The sequence below is a fragment of the Melanaphis sacchari genome, unplaced genomic scaffold, assembly GCF_002803265.2.
Source record: "Melanaphis sacchari strain LSU unplaced genomic scaffold, SCAv2.0 Contig49_pilon_pilon, whole genome shotgun sequence".
Taxonomy (NCBI): domain Eukaryota; kingdom Metazoa; phylum Arthropoda; class Insecta; order Hemiptera; family Aphididae; genus Melanaphis; species Melanaphis sacchari.
The window spans coordinates 99143-118029 of NW_020271334.1; the positions used below are offsets into that span (position 1 = coordinate 99143).

The following is an 18887-nucleotide window of genomic DNA, read 5'->3' on the forward strand; positions in this document are numbered from 1 at the left end:
TTTTTTAATATATTAACAATTGTTACCATAATGGCTGAGATACAATAACTTGTGTTAGTATATTTACATTTAAAACAAACTAGTATAATTATTATATTAAATATTGTCATTTGATTAAAAATATTAATAATAAATAATATATTATGCAAAAATAAAACAAAATATTTGATTTTAATAATTTGCATTTTATTAAATATCATACATGTTTAATTAACTCCTTTAAATTATAGTATATTTTAAGAACATAAATAGTATTCACTTATAAAAAAAAAAAAAAATCAAATTTTATGTTTTTAAGGGTCATTTGTTGCTAATTTTATGAATGACTTTTAACATTCATGGTTTATTTGTGAATTGTACAGATGTCTGTGTTCACATCTTTAGTCATACTTATGCTATTGGTTCGTCAGCTACATCGATAAAAGATAAAATAGACTTAAAATAAAAATATAAGTGAATGCCATGTCAATCTAGTCTTGAAAATTGTATTTAGAACTGTGATAGAATAGCACAATGATTGTCAAGAAAAATAAAGCTCAATACATTTTACTGAAAGGTTATTTTCTTTTATCTTTTTTTATTGTGATTGATGAGTATATAATGAATTGGTTGTCAAAATTGTAAATATGCATTTCTACGTGTTATAGAAATATAAAATATTGAATTCATCTACTTTATAGATACAAAATATTTTCATATTTTTAAAATAAATGTTATTATTTATGTTATAGGTATGCATAGGTACTTGCTCAATTTAAAATGCATTATTGTTTTAACTTAAATATAATTCCATTAAATGTTTAACGCATAAATATATGAGTATTATAAAAAAAATAAATAGTTTATCAAAATAAATGAGAGTAAGTGATAAATGTCATTCAATAAAATTAAACAATGTAACTATTACTGTCTAACTGAAACAAAATATCTTGGTATTACGCTAGAGCAGCGTTTCTTAAACTTTTTTATCCGTGGAACCCTTTTTGATGTTCACTTTTATCGTAGAACTCGTACTTTTTTTTTAGCTTTTTAGCTTTTTTTAAGGTTATTTTCAATAAAAATTATAACTATTTCATATAATAATTATAATATAGAGTTTAGAATCATCCTATAGATATACCATATATTAAATTATTATTTATTAATTATTTATTATACAAACATTTTTTTTCCACTAGTCACTACTAATCTTTAGTTAGATATTTTAAAGTAATTTTCTTTAAAATTTAAAAAAAAAATTAATTTAGCTTCACGATACCCTGAAGTGATCTTCGTGAAACCCCGAGGTTCCACGGAATACAGTTTAAAAAATACTGCACTAGACAAACATCTAACTTGGGGTACCTGTTTCAAAAACAAAAAAAAACGGCTAACATTAGACTTAACCTTTTCCGAACTCTTTTTAAGTCCAAACTCAAAGTTAAATTAAAAATACTCCTGTACAAAATCATCATTATACCACCCTGGTCTTTTAGTATTCATATCTGAGACTCGGCTAAACTCTTAAACATTCGTCCCATTTAATAATTTTAAAATATAACTTCATATCGTTACTGAAGCATTCTGGTATATAACTAACCAAACCCTACAAATAAAAACTGCAAATGAACTCATAATAAGTGTTTTAACTCAAAACTTGCGTAACTAACTCCTTAATTCAAACAATGTCTTTAAATTGTATGGCTCTTGCAGATTAAAAAGACATTGAAATCGTGACTTATTATCCTGATAATGTAATTACAAAAATTTATTTCCACTTAAATAATATTCTCTAAACTTATGCATGGGATATTACAGATGGGTGACTTCTACTGTCGAGTCATTCACGTTTAAATTTATTTTGATAAAATAATAAGTTATTGATCATGCATATATAAGTTGTTATTATTCACTTAAATAATAATAAAAAAAAGTAGGTATTATAGCAGTACAGAGCATGATATTTTGATTTGTGGAAAAATAATAAATGAAATATTAAATATTTTATTTAATAAATTAAATTTACTCAAGCAAAATTATAAGTTTCATGATAAACTGTAAATATGTAATACTATATAATGTAATTATTAATAATTAAGAAGAATAAGAACATAATTTAGTAGTTGGGGAAATTAAAAAAAAAAATATATATATATATAAATGTGAAGAAATAGACAATATCTTATAATAAAACGCTAAATGATTAAAACTTAAAAACGTACTTATACATTTATTAAATTATTGAGACTAAAATTTATATCATGATTGGTTTTTATGATAAAAATTTCAAAAACAGGAGAAAAAGAAAAAGATACTGCTGAAAGTTGTAGATATTGATTGTACCTTGTCATTGAGTAATTTAAGTTATTATAATTTAAGTATATTTAACAATATGTTTTTTTCGTATTTTTAATAAAGTAATTTACCTTACTATTTGTATTACGGTAATTCAACAATAACTCTATTATTTAAACTCGTGTTTCAATTGTTGTAAGCTTCCAACAACTGATGGTTACATAACAATGATTTTATTTTAATTTTTAAAAATGTACAGAGTTGAAATGACCTTTCCAAGCGTATGCAGGATGTGATGAACATCTTTCTTTTCATTCTTATAGTTTAGATATACATAAACATAAATATAGTTGAAATGAAAATTGTTAGTAAGCATTTATATAACAATATAATATCATATTGCAGTACATAAATTCAAATTCCAAATTTTAAATTTTGCAACCAAAATATACAAATCATAGGTACATATTATCTTGAAAAAATTAAAATATTAGTTAATGTTCAAAGATATCAAATACCATTAAAAACAGCCAACATATTTTCTGTCTATAAAATGCTAAAATATAAACTTAAAAAATTTAAAGTCTTTAAAGGTTTCACAATTTTTTAAAAAACATTTTTGTTTTCTCGATTATTTTTAAAGGTTAAAAACCTACCATATTTTGATCCTCCAAAGTAACAACAAGATTAAAGTTACAATTAAAAAAATTATTATTTTGAAAAAAAATAAAGATAATGGAGAAATAAGTTGTTACAGATATTAATCTAAAGATTGAATTTCGTGTTTAATACATTTTCATATTTTTTATAATAAATTGCATGTTATAAATAAATTTTCATGGATAATGCATAAATAAAGAATATTACAAATTTTGCATATTTTAGTTGTAATTGCATGGTTTTCATAAAATGCATGTTTTTGCATATTACATAATCATATATATGTTTTAATTTTATATACAGTTATTATATACAAATTTATTCTACATACAAAAATTGAAAATATTTTTATATTTAAAAATTACATTGCATATTTTATGATTTAAATATATGTAACTTCGATCCATAAACATCACTATATCCAAATTGCTATCAAAAATCAAGTCTTAAAGTAGAAGATTGAAGTATTTATACTGCTTCAAATGGTGACGATAGGAATAAAAACACATACTGTGATGATAATATATTTATTGCTCGGCTCTAAATGAAAAACACTGAGGGAATTTTTAATATTTCTTAATAATCTTAATAATAAATAACATTTATGAAAAAAATTTAAATCAATATTATTTAATTAAGTGAGAAAAATACTTATACTTAGTAAACTCTTTATTTACAAATTATAATTATTCGTAGTGTGATCTATTGCTATCAAGTACATTTTAGAGTTGAACGATAATTGTGTTGGTTTTGTAATAATTTGAATTTTTTGTGGTTTCGTTGAAAGAAAATTGGATATAGGTATTTATACTTAATTTTATTTTTTTAGGAGGGAGATATTTAGTATTCTTCAGAATAATTCGGAAAAATTAAAAAAAGAAGAAAATATATATTATTTTTTTTTCTAGCTAATAATAGATATTTTAAATTTACGATTTTTTATTTAAGAACATTTTTTCAGTCAAAAAACTTGAAAATGTATTTATTTATTTTTTAAATTTTTTTAAGTTCTTATTTAAAATTTAATTTTTATTCCTTGAACTTGAAAGTTTAATACAATATTCTTTATGAGTTTTTTTACTAAAATTAAAAAAAAAAAATGTTTGACGGTAAGCCATATTAATTTTTTTATTAACTATTTACATTTTAAACAAATTGAATTCAACTCACGTCATATTCATTAACGATTTATCCTCAAACAATTTATATTATTTTGTTTTAATTTAAAAATTATTGATCATAGAATCTTAAAAATTTTTATCTATTACTAAAACGTCTAAAACTATTATTTTCTATAGATATTTAAACTAATTTGAGCTATTTAAGCCTTAAATACATCCACCGCTTCATTTTGGATTATGTATATATTGTATTATAAGTTATAAGTGAATATAAAGTAATAAAATATGTAATATAACAACATCATACTATAAATTTTATGTTATTTTTTTGAAATATTAATTTTTAAATCAATTTAATTACCAAATTTTACTAACAGAAAAATAAATTACTTTAAGTATCTTTTTATAATATTGAAAATCAAATTTTATTATATAACCAGAATATAAATGAACATATTATAAATTATACATTGTACATAATTTTGGTTAGTTTATTTCATTAAGCGTAAATTATGGCGGAGCAAGTGAGTTATAAAACATTAGCAAAACACTATTCGTTTATATTATTTGTTAAAGTCTTCTAATTACCTGGAAATTATATCATTAAACAATTATACAATTAAACTAAAAATAAAACTGAATCTAGTATTATATTATCTACTTAATAATTAAATAATCTAGGTAAAAATACTGGCTTTAATCCTAGCAGCGTTACATTTTATAGTATCATACTTAAAAATACTCTAATAATATAAATAATTTGTAAAACATCCTTTTAAAAATAAAGGTTGATACGCTGTCTCTGATTAGAATCATTTTTCGTATTTATCACACATTATTTTTTACGGTAACCTATTAGATGACGAAGAACACTCAAACATATAATATAAGAAAAGTGATTTCTCAGATTTTTTTTTCATAAAAGATTAAACCATGTAAAATTTGTTGACTTTTTATCAATATTATATAATTAGGAAATATGATTTATTTACTCGATACTATTCAAATTTTTAAAACAAAATGCATTATTTTACAGAGTCCGATGTGATGATCGGTGATATGGGAGAAACCAGTTTTAGTGAGTAAATAATTTAATGATTTTTTTTCTACAAACATTATTATTTATAATTATTATTCTAATAATATTCTAAAATTTAATTAAGTACCTAATAAAGTTTATAAATGTGAATATTTTTTTATTAAAAAATAAAAATAATGATAAATCCATATAATTAATAATGATTTATATTTAAAAGTTATTCGTAGCTAATAATCTGCATTAAATTTTGAATACTTAATTGCAATAGTTATTATTTTATTGAATAATTTACCTTAAAATCAGCAATTTCAAAATATAATAATAATAATTATAATTATTTTAATACAATACATATTATTAACATTATTGACAAAATTTTTGTTGTATAAATTAATTTTTTTTTATTCATTTAATTAGAATGAATTATTTGAATCTTTGTTCAGTAGAAATTATTTTATCATGTTACATTTAAAAATAAAATAAATTTTTACATTATACATTTTAAAGATAAAAACATTATCTGTTATCACATTTCGGTTTTTCTGATTTTTAAATTTTCAGTGAGTTATGGCCATTTTTTTTTATTTTAATAATTTAATACATGCAGTTTACATAGCTTACTTAAAAATATAAATATAGTAAACAAGTAAGCAAGTGAGAACAGATAATATTCTTACGTTTTATTTTTTTTTTTATTTATTGAACTTAAGCCCGACCGGCGACTAGGGTCAAGCTGTTGTAGGGATTATGAACTGTGGGTAGAGGTAAGGTTGGTACATGTAGGTTGTTTTTACGATTGTAACCTAATGTGCCACACCAAACCACTTTCTTACGTTTAATATGTATATTATTCTAATATTATAGCAATTATTGTAAAATCGGTCCTAATACCTAACCGAAAATTTGCTATGTTATATAGTTTGCATGACAGATACAACACATACGAGTGTATCGATTTTTATTTAAAATAATGAATAGATATAATAATAATAATATATATATTATTCATATACGAATTCATATGCATTTATAGGTTCACATTCATTTCAGACTTATTAAGTGAAAATATAATAGTATCATTTAGAATTTAAAATAATTTATTGCTCTTATTTTAACTAAGTATAATATTTAAAGATTTTATGATATTATTTGTATATAAAAAATAAAATTATCTGAATAGAAATTATTTTAAAAGTAATAGCAATTTTAAAAAGTTTTTAAAACTGTAAATTATATTTTATTAACAATAATTAATATTTATTTTAAAACTATTTCATAAAAAAAAAAAAAAATGGAATATGCATTTGAAATCCTTTTTAATAGTTTAGTTTTTATTTTTTTTTCATTTAACTTTGTTTTGAATGTAAATTTGTTCATAGTATCTACTGATACTGCAGAATAGATATAAAAATATATATTGTATTTCATATTATATTATATAATATGAATAATGATAAAAAAAAATCCCGGGGTACTCACTTTTCTCTATAGCCTATAATAGTTTTAGTTTGTATAACTCATAATTTAGTAGTTCAGTACATAGATTATTTAAATTTAAATTGAATAGTATAACATTGCACATAAAAAACGATTCTGAACTTAGACTGCCCGTCTGTTAATATTTTGAAAAATGTTTTCATATAAGTAATATTTTTATGAATGTTGCACTAATACTTTGATAATATCATTGAGTATTGTTAATAATATATAATAATAAATAAAATAGCAAAACGTTTCAAATCCCAAGAAATTAAATAAAAATAACAAATCATAATTCTTCGTTTAAACATTTAATTTTATCAAACTTTGAACATGTATCGAGTACATATTAGGAATATTTTGATGATTGATCGTAATTATATTTTAAAATTTGTCGTAATTATAAAATAAATACTTTCAACGCTTTGCTCAGAATTTAAAACAACTATAACTTATAAAAAAATTAAAACTTCAGAATTATTAAGTTTGAAAAATTCAAAATGAATTATTTTTAGTAAAGTTATTTAAATATTAATACCATAAGTTTAATAAAAGTTCGTTCATTGAAAAAAATAAATAGTCTCACTAATTATTACTGTAAAAAGACCTTCAGCTTAAACTGGTTTTTCTGAAAACATTATTATATTATTCACCACTCATAATGGATACTTAATATGTATAAAAACTGTTTTTATACCACCATTGACAGAGGAAAAAAAATGGTTTAAGTTAAAATTCTTATAAACTATCTATTAAGTTTTTATGTCATATTATTTAATTTTAGAGAAAATGTATATCATTATGAATATCACTTTATATATATATATATATATATATATATATATATATATTTATAAAGATTAAAATTTAAAATTATTATTCCTCTGAAATAGCAAGTGTTAGGTTAAATTTTGTAAATTTAAGAAATATAGTTGGTAAAATACGAGTATTATAATTTACTCTATGTATTATAACGTAAAAAAAATCAGTATATAGATATTGATTGTATAAATATATACAATATATTTAATTAATGGTATAGGTAATATATAGTAAAATTTATTTATCATGATCAAAATTTTTAAGTTATAAATATTGTAATTAATATAAATGATTAGGAATTTTAAATAATAAGAAAAACCTACATTTTAAATTTATTATACATTTATAATAATAATAATAATAATAATAATATTTATATAATAATTATTTAGTAAATTTATTACAATACTATTTAAATTTTGAATAGAAAGTGTATACATAGTGATAAATAATAAGACAGTTGATGTTAGGTTTCCAAGTTGAACCTGCTTTAAAATAACTTAATTGTGTAATAAAACGATACCTGATTAAGTTAGTATCGACTATTTTAGTATAATGTTACTAGGAAAAATAATGTTAAAAAATACATATCCTCATTTTTAAAATTGTAATGTTTCCTTTTTCATTTAAACAGGATTCGGAAAATTCTGCATAATAGATATAAATAAGATAGGAGTTAAAGACAAAAAAAAATGTAATGAATTTGATGACAAATAAGACTCTTTCAAGTTTCATGTGAATATAAGCCTAAAATAGGCTAGTTACTAAATTAAGTCATAAAAATGTATGTTTCATTATAAAATTGACAAATTAGAAATAATATATTCAAAAACAATTTTATTGTTTTTGATGAAAATAGGAAACGTAAGCATTTTATCGCCATATAACCTTATCGCCAGAAAAATCTAAAAATTGGTTTCAAATACTCCGGAAACATAAAAGCACTTAATATTGTGCAGATATAATACATAATGTATCAATAAACTTATATTGAGTAGTCTTTAACTTATAGTATTGTTTATCAAAAATAAATAAAACTTAAGATTAACATATATTTGAGTTATATATACATATATTGATAATTATAATAATTACTTAAATTCGATTGTAATAAGAAATAATCGATTTTTTCAAATTATTAAATTCTTTGAATAGTTATAGAACTATTGTCAGACATTAGACTGATAATTTATTAAGTAAAATCATAAATTTTAAACCTTTATCACAAAAAAATTAACAGTGATTTTGATTAATATTTTTACTTAAATAAATGTTTTAAAATTCAAAACTTTTTGATTTAACTCTATGTTATGTATTAATTCTTTATTTATGTTTCTTAAATATGTACAACCACCCTGTACTTTTAAACTTGTAAGACGTATTTGTATTGTGTAAATACTTATTTCTTCAACAGGACATAATAATATATAATACGTATTTTGTACAACAAATGGTTTCTTTTTCATAGAAGATTTATTTCTTCAATTGCTCTAGAACTCTAGAAGGTACTTTAATAATGAATTATGGAAACAAAGTAAACTTCAACTATTTATTTTAACTTATTTTTATTTTTTTCTTATATTAAATACTAATATTTGCATGGTGTATATTTTTTTCAAATTGTTGAGGATTTAGTATTAACTTAAAATTGTCTATAACATTTTAAACTTTAGAATCAATAATTCTGTAAGTAAAATATTTTACCTTCAAATCGTAAATTAAACATTAAAAACTGTTTTCTTTGGTTAAACTTAAAAGTATCGAAATAAATTCATTGTCTATTTTGTAAACAGTATTAGTATTAATTTATTTATTCAATTCAATAATGAGTGCCATAAAATAAATTTGATAAGTGGCTTATATTATATCATAATATAGTGTGAAATTTTATTATATAATACAATTAATTATTAATATTAAATTGTAAAATATAAAAGGTGAAGTAACTATATAAATTGGAGATTTGTTTTCATTAATTATAAAAATCATTTAAAAAAAATGAAAAACTATTATTTTATTATAAAAAATTTTAAATTTACTTTAATTGATATTAAGAGCAACTATTAGAATGATTGATTTGAAAAAAAAAATATAATTTAAGCGTGTCGTCGTGTGTTAGTTTTCTACATACTATCATTAATAAATAGTTACTATAAAATTGAACTACAATTTAATTTTTCAGTTATCATCAATATAAGAAAATAAATGACTTATTAGTATATTTCTATTATTTATTAAAGGGCAAAGGTATATTAACATTTTATACAATAGTTTTTCTCAAATTATAATTTTCATTTTTGTATAGGTTACCGTAGTTGGTGTAATTTTTTGGAAGTATAAATTATATGAAAATTTATATTTTGTCAGCTACGGTTGCTTTTTTTTTCCCCTGTTGCAAAATTGAATATTGAAGGTATCAATTTAGACTTAAATGTGTTAATTTTCAAAGGATTTAGTAACATTAGATAACTGTGTGGTTATTAAACAGTAATTCACTACTTGTCATTTTATATTTAAGTATTATATTATTACAGATATGTTGGAGCCATCTGGAAAAGTGGAAATTGAAAAGGTTTGAAGGTTAATTAAATATGTAAAATAAGGGTCCAAACAGATTATTAATATTTATTTTAGACATACCTTCTAACTGTTGTCCATAATTCCATTTAGGCAGTACCGCCTTCTGAACTTTTGAATCAGGTGGACATAGTTAAGGTCAGCTATTTTAAGGGAGGGATATTACTTTTACTTGATATATGTATATTGTATATTTATATATTATATCAAAACATATTATTATAGAATTATTATTTCTAATATTATGAAATTATGCACACCATTAATTATTTTGATATATTATCTATGATAAAATAAAACTAAAAGATTATATTTGAGCTAGACATATTATTGTGGAGCAATTTTTAAGTAAGTTTTTATCTTTTATCTTCTTCATACATGAAAATGTACATTCATATACTGTAGGAGAAACAAGTATTATAATTACAATATTACTTACTATAGATTTATTTTATCTTGCATTTAGACGATGGTAAACACACGTCTATTAATAAGGTTTAATACACAGTTTTCAAATTGTTCAAAACAATGCTTTTATGTATTAAAATATTTTATGTATATTTTATTTATTAATAATTATTATTATTTTTTTGTTTCATTACTTTTATATTATTAAGTCATAATAACTATCAATAACCGACTATGATTTATTTTAGTACCATACAAATTGAATAAAAAATTACTAAATATATTTAAATAATATGCTGAGCCATAGATAGACCGAGGCTTTTCAGGCGATTTTGGTGCCGATATTTTATTTAGAACAGGTGATAATTATCCTCAAACTACTTAAATTACAATAAGAATTGCATCATATGAAGCAAAATTAATTTATAAAGTTATTTAATTTAAATTATGTTTTAGGTACCTATTTTTATTTAGATTTTAAAATAAACAAAAAAAAAAGTGTACATACATTTTTAGAAATTTTACGTTTGTCACCAATGTTTTGAAATGTGAGTAATTATAACTTTTAATTAATTAATTACTTTCCAATGTAAATTTGAATAACTAAAGTTATAGTGGCTATAGTTATATACTATTAGTCATTAGTTACAACTTAAAAAAATATTCATGATAATAAATGTATTTTTTATTTTTGATTTTCAGAAGAATATATGTTTTGTAAATAAATTAATATATAAATACATTTTTTAGCAGCTGAACTTACATAAGAATTATTTTTATGGTCTATGACTAAGGATGTGTCGATTTTATGTAGACAATAGAAAATTGAATACTATAAATTTCTTTGAAGTTCATTTAATTGTTATGTCCTATAGGTAAATCAGAATTCTACATAATATTAAAAGGGATATTTATATATTATTATTTTAATTTAGTGTTACATACACATAAGATGCAAATTAAATCTTCTTTATGATTATTGGATAAATAAGTATTATGAAAACACTACAATTGTTTAGGAAGTCATTGTAATTTAATTTTCTAATAAATAGAAATTGTATAGTATCATTCATATTTGTGCATCGGATGCATAATCCTTTTATCTTAATGTTAATAAAAATAATAAAGGTAAATATTAATGTTTATCGGAATCTATATAATATTTATAAATTATGATCTCTACAATAAAATTACTAACATTGTAATATATTTTAATTTATATTTTATAGTAGTTAAAATTTAAAAATATGATTTACTTTTTATTCATACATATAATTTTATTTCGTTTTTAGAAAATTAATTTAATGTTATACTATCCACATAAAAAAGTTGAAACATTATCTACATAATTTCAATACATACACGTATTTTTAATTAACTTAAAAATATTCTGTTTCATACATTTAATTAATGGTTTTATATTCAAAAATGTATATTTTAAGTACAACTTTTAAGTTTTAACTGTTTTAAGTGATTTATTTAAAAGATTTATAGTTTTTAGTTAAAAAGTAGCATTTTTTTAGGGTTATACAAAAAAGTTAAATGTGAAAAAAAAATTAGAAATAATTATGTTTTTATTTCTAAAACTATACTATGACTATCACGTAATGAATATTCATACTTTTTTTTGTGCTACAATTCTCAAGTTTATTACTAGAATATTTTAGTAAGGTGTTTAAAACTGTTTATAACTGTAGGGTTTTGTAATTATAAATTTTATCATAACTGTAGGTTTAGTCAAAATAAATAATTAAGTACTTATATACTTTAATTTTACTTCTCATAAAAATCAAATCATAAATTAATTTGCCTTTAATTTATAAAATTTTTTTTGATTTGAATTTAGATATTAATTATAGTTTTATAGACGCTATATATTATAGAGTATATTCATGAAGTTTATATTGGAAATTTGTGTTCAAAAATTAGTATTCATAACTTATAATCAATTACAAAATTTTGATTTAATTGTAAATATTTGAATTTAACAGTAATATAATATTACAGTAAATTATATTTATTTCATATTGTTTAATACAAAAATTTTAGTAAATTTGTTTATAATAATAAGTAATTTTTAGACTTTAATATAGTTAATTTATGTAAAATTGTACAGCATTTTGTTTTATAATTACATTACTTTCAAAGAACTAAATAAATGATCACATATTACTAAATTAGTTTATAATTCGTATATAAGAACATTTATATATTTAAAGTAATTTGAATGGTTTAATTAGGTACTACTTTATAATATCAGGTAGTTTAATAAAAAATAAACCAAATTATTTTAAAAATAAGGAAATTGTGTTTTGATAAATAAATAAATATATTATATTATAACATAATATTTATACATGGCTATAAATATTACACTTCAAAACAGCTCAGACAAGAAAAAAAAAATAAGATATTTTTTTATAAAGGCCATCATATTATATTTTTAATCTCTGAAGTGTGAATTGATAAATCTAGTTTAAGTACCTACTTGTTTGTAAAAATTGCACCAATGGGAATTTAGTTGTATAACATTATTGATTATTTATTATTTTCATCCATTCACTAATATATAGCATTTTAATGTCGATAAGATTATTTTTGAAAAATAAAAATAAAATAAACAGGTAATATATAAAATTACTTATAATCTAATAAAACTGTGATTTTTATTTTATTCTCAATTTAGTTTTAGTGTATTAAACACAGATCATGTTATCACTAGAGTTTCTATGACAGTTTATAATGTTTAAAAAAAAGGTAGAAAGAAATAAAAAAGTTTACTTTAACTTTAAGAAAAAAAATTTGATTCAGTATTCTGCTGTTTTTTATTTCAAAAGTTAAAACAAACAGTGATTATAAGAACTTAGTATTATTTTTATTGACTTCATATCAAAAAACAGAAAACAATTTCTTGAACTAAATGGTATTCAAAATAATTAGCAGATAGTATACTTTTTAAGAAGTTACAAAGTGGTGCAATTTCTGTCTCTACTACTCATTTATTTTCCTTTAAATTATAAATTTATTTTTTATTTTTAAAACTTCAGTAATTTTGTCCGTAGACAATATTATAAAATCCTTATATTTTATTGCAGTTTTTTTTTTTTGGGGAATGAGTTTTGAACTAAAATATTATTAGATTCACTAAACTACCGTAAAAAATAATATACTTATATATTATAAACCGAAATTAAAAATTGTTGATTTTTCTATTTTATTTGTTACAAATGATTATATAATTTATTTTATTTTTGCAGTACTAACCAATGGCCTATTTTAAAATTTGAATTATTGAATTATTATATCATTAAATTTTAGTATTTTATATAGTTAAAAAAAGGCATTAACAAAAAAAAAAATATATATATATATACATATTTATTTTGGTATCTATACTTACTCGTATATAGAATTACGTAGTGACATACATTATTTATACTGCTAAAAAGTATTTACATTGGTCTAAGAAGTAGTGTAATTGTAATGTAAGTTGGAAACATTATTTATGCATGTATATTTATAGAATCAACGAGATTCTAAGGTCCTCAATTCTAAATAACTGAATTTGGTGTATCTAACATTTGTCGTTCTAACTTACTAAACATTGATATATTAATTAAGTATCATTAATGGCATACACGACAGTTTATTTATAAAGTGAGATGATGTTAAAACAATATATCTTGTTTATATCAATTAATGATAAATAAGAAATGATGAGCTTGTGATGCTGAATTTAGAATTGTAATACGTGTAAAAATTATATAAAAAAAAAATTAAAAAAAATAACGGCTATGGTAGGTAAACGTTGAAAACATAAAATAGAAGATTCCCAATCTATCATGTAGGATTTTTAGAATATGGCAAAAAAAGATAGTAATAACTAATAATAATAAGAAGAATATTATAGTAAGAATTATACTAAAAATAATTTTGAGATAAACTGGTCGGTGAAAAATCACTGCCAAAGTACAGAAAGTATACATTACGAAATAATTGGAATCGCAATATATAATATTTCATGTTGAGATACATACATGATCATTTATGACACGAAAAATGTTGTAGACTACAGAATGACCTAATGTAGTTCTCGTTATTTTTATCACATATAATTTGAAAGACCTGCACGTGACGCCCTTTAAACGCATTACAAAAACTAAATTTTAATACACCCAAGGTAAAGGTCCTATTTGAAATAGGATAACGTTGCTAGTTTTAGTCATATTATTTTTCGATATAAAAATATTCATGGTAAGGTTTCTTTTTGACGTACTTATAGTCTTCATGAGACCCTATAATATTACATTTTTATTATAAAGAAATAAGACAAAGAAATTATAAGTAGCTTTTTAGTATATTATTTTGAAGATTCCATCAATATAGTTCAAATACCTATAGGTACTACGAATTTCACAATAATTGTTAAAATCTTAAAATAAAATATAAATAGTTTTTAAAAGTATTACTTATAAGTTAGAGATTTAAAAGGTTGGACATAATATCATTTGATTAGAGCAAACACTATTATTATTGATATTTTGTTTTTATACATTTTAAACTATAGGTACGTATAAAAGTAGTTTATAAAATAAGTACTGATATATCATAGTTAAATCGTTTAATTATGTTATTAGGAACGTAATATAATTTAATATATAGGTACATAATAGAGTATTATACGATATAGATGTCAATAGATCATATTTTAGATTCTGAGCGGAATGATGGATGTATTGATTATACAATACAGTGTGTTTTTTTTAAAATTTGTTTTCATTTTTGTGACTATTATGATCATTTTAGAGTAATAAAAATGATTTGATTTTCAATTTAGATAAATTTATCGTAGGAATGTAGATCTAGTTGATACTATATGATGGTGAGAAGGTTAAAAGTAAAATATAAATATCCGTATGAAATTGTTAAATATCGTTAGATTTAAATGTAATACATACACTACAGCGACTTACTCAATGACGTGGTACATTCAACGACTATTGTACAGTAGATTGGTAACGTACATTATCCTTTTTTTAAAATAAAATATGCATAATTGAATTAAAAAATAACGAAATTTTACATAGATTTTTATATATTATATATACCTACAACATATTATAGGTACCGTGTCCCAACTACCAACCACTATAATATTAACATGCGCGCAGATTATTTATTTATTTTTTTTATCTCTATCCATTTTTATTCAGTAATGGAAGTTAAATAATAATTTATATTTAACATGGATTCAAAACTTGATAAAAATTGTTTCATATTGCAAAATATTTTATGTATAAAAACCAATAAATATTTTTATAAGGTATTTTTTAATATAAAGATCTAATATCATTATATAGCTAAATATAACTACACGTTTTAAATTGTATTTTAAGCTCAAAACACGAATTTTAGCTCAGATCGTATAAATAAATCATGGAACTTAAATGGCTTATGGTTGTTTTTGTGTTTAAATTTATGCTAAACATATCTCGATCCATTAACGATGGAATAATATGGTACCTTTCGAATATGCTTGTGGTTATGATATGTCTGTGTATAAATATATCATGATATCATCATTGTCATTTATATTAACCTTTTAATTTAGTTGAAGTCTTTTAACTCGAGTATTATATAAAATTTAAAAATATAGAAGTAAGTGGAACTTATTTTATGCCACTTAAAATTCAAAGTATCGAGACTCGACAATAGATATTTTTTTTTTACAAAAGTTGTGAAAAATGTTTTCACCAAAGTACTTGTATATATTAACTTTCTTATAATTGTTGTTATTTTCATACAATTAAATTATCATTCTCCAAATTTGCTATTTTCTTATTAAAATTAAAAACTATAATATATGCACAGTCATGAAACTAATTTAAAATTATTTATATAAAGTAAAACGATTTTCATGCTTTCTGACAAACTTGTCATAAATTATGTTATTTTATGTAGGTGGCTTTAGCAATGTTTAAACGTCCACATACAAAACTTTTTTTTTGTTAATAATGTAATAATTTAAGGGCAATTAATATAATATTAAGTTTCAAGTTTCAGTACATAAAGTGACAAGTTATTTTTTACTTGAAATGGATTGTTTAAATAGACATTGTGTGTAGTATAGCTTTAAAAACTTTTGTTTTATTAATATCAACAATTGTTAAATAATATCATATTATTGTAGTAATGTTCATAGTTTTTTAGTAAAAAAATCTTATTTTTTTTTTCTGTTAAATGACATATGCGTTTTACTGAAGACAAAGTCCATCACGAGTACAATATTTACATTTTTAAGAATAGTTTACGCACATTTACTTAGAAAATAAATTATTTCAAATACTGTCAACATTTCTGTTGAATATTTTATGATATTATGAACTGTGAACGTTGTAACAAAACGGAATCACTAAAGTATATTGTACTTATTTCTACGCGTTTATTTAAAAATTAAATTAGCGTTTATGAAAAACTAAACATTTTCTCGTTTTATAATCCTAGTGTTATGCGCATTTACAAGACCCTTTATATACCGCAGATCTCATTCATTTTGGTAGTTATGGTACCTAAATGTTATTATTATATATTTAGAACAGTATAATAGTAGGTACTCGTGGATTCTCGGTCCAACAGTTTTAAATAATTCCGGTGTTGTAGGTATATAAAGGAAACACATTTTGATAAATGTCTGTATTACGTAGTTTTAATTTAACCTGAATGAAATAATGACAAAAAAATAAATATTTTTTCAACTTTTTCTCATTCCCACCATACAACCACTTAAAAAATTGAAACTAAAATAATAATAATTATAAAAAAAAAAAACCTATAACAATTACAATTATTGATGTCAAATCAGTTTTAATATATTTTATCATCTATCATTTTTATGGTATTAATTTATTTTAATATACGAGTATTGTGTGTACTGTGAAAAATGCAATGGGCATGTCCATTTTTAGTTTTAATTTAGAATTTAAAATAATATAACTATAAAGAAGTTATTATTTTTATTTTTTTGTAATTACGTTATAATTTTTAAATTTTTTTTTTTTTTGTTTTTCACAGACGAGGATGAACACCAATCTGACGTAGTCGACCAGCAGTCAAAGACGTCCAACTACGAACCGTTGGAGAGACGAATGACGCCGGGTGGATCGATAACATTCACCTGTAGGATCGGTCTGATCGATCAGAACCATCAGAGTATACAGTGGTATCACAACGAAAAGCTAATATCGATAATGGTACGAATGGTCAATTACGTTCCACTAAATGTTCTTTTTTTGAATTCGTGTGCAGTAATTAACGAATATGTTAAATGTCGAATGGTTGAGTCGTAAACAATTTAGAAATTAATATATTCTTGAGTGCTCTTTTGAACTAACTGTTTTTAAAGAGCTCAATATAGGAAATTGTCTACGTGTGAGTGTACGATGTATACTGTACATGTTGTGTAAAAGTTTGCGGAGTAAGTTATCATGAGCGAGTGTAAAAAATATAGCAGAACGCTTCCACACAGCATACACGTCACCAATTTTTTGCCAACGAGTTATTTTTTTCATTAAAAGCAACGTACCGAAAAACTTATTATATCGTGAGAAATCTGAAAACATTTCAACTTGTTATCAAGTTAACTTTAAATTTATCAACTCAATTTCGTCTAATGATCAATGCTTAAAAATACTACAATTTTTACATTTTTTAAATCAAATTAAAAGAAAAGACAAGATTCGGAATTTTTTAAAAGTGGGATGCTCGATTTCAATTAGATAAACTTAAAAATGAATTTAATTCTTTAGTTCTGTGATCACATTACTAGTTTTTGCGATACGATGTTAAACATTAATATTTGAAAACATAAGAGATATATTGTACTGATATACTATATAAGCGTGGTTTTGTTAAAAAAAAATAACCAGTACCGAATCTTCTAATGAATTGCACGTGTAGGTAATTTAAAATAAAGGTTATTGTAGGTAATCTTGATGATAATGTCGCATATAAATTCATAAATAGAAAATAAATTCAAAACAATATCTCTCGGTTTGATTAAATTGATTATTATTCTTTCGGTCGCAATCATTTTGCTTGTCCACCAGACAAGATATAATAATATAGTGTTTAATAACAGACATAATGATGGTAATAATAATTAAATTACACGATCTTTATTAATCACAAATGTACCACACGGTACGCTGTCTACGAGAATTTATTTATTCGACTGCATATGTGTACGCGATAAATCACACACGACACGTCAAAATTACCGGATGTAGAAACAACATAAAATATAATAAATAGACAAATAATTTTTTGCCGTTCGAAACAATAATAATAATTCATAAGCTATTTTAACGGTATGTGAAATACGTACGTGCAAATAGTGTTTACGAAATACATTATACCGAGCTTGCCACATAATATAACAACATGGTGGCAAGCGCAGATACTTTTATATAGATTTTATAAAACACAAAAACATCGTGTTACATATTGTT

General features: G+C 21.7%; 1 protein-coding gene across 3 annotated transcripts in view; it reads left to right on the plus strand.

Moving 5' to 3' along the window:
- The window catches only part of LOC112598654 (lachesin-like), a 74124-nt gene that overhangs the window by 46631 nt on the left and 8606 nt on the right, over positions 1-18887 (plus strand). For 2 of the 3 annotated variants that reach the window (XM_025345179.1, XM_025345178.1), the window contains exons 4-5: positions 5092-5133; positions 17452-17630. In XM_025345179.1, the coding sequence (XP_025200964.1) occupies positions 5092-5133; positions 17452-17630 (221 nt within the window). The remainder of the gene's footprint in view (positions 1-5091; positions 5134-17451; positions 17631-18887) is intronic. The other variant, XM_025345180.1, reaches the window with a different exon arrangement.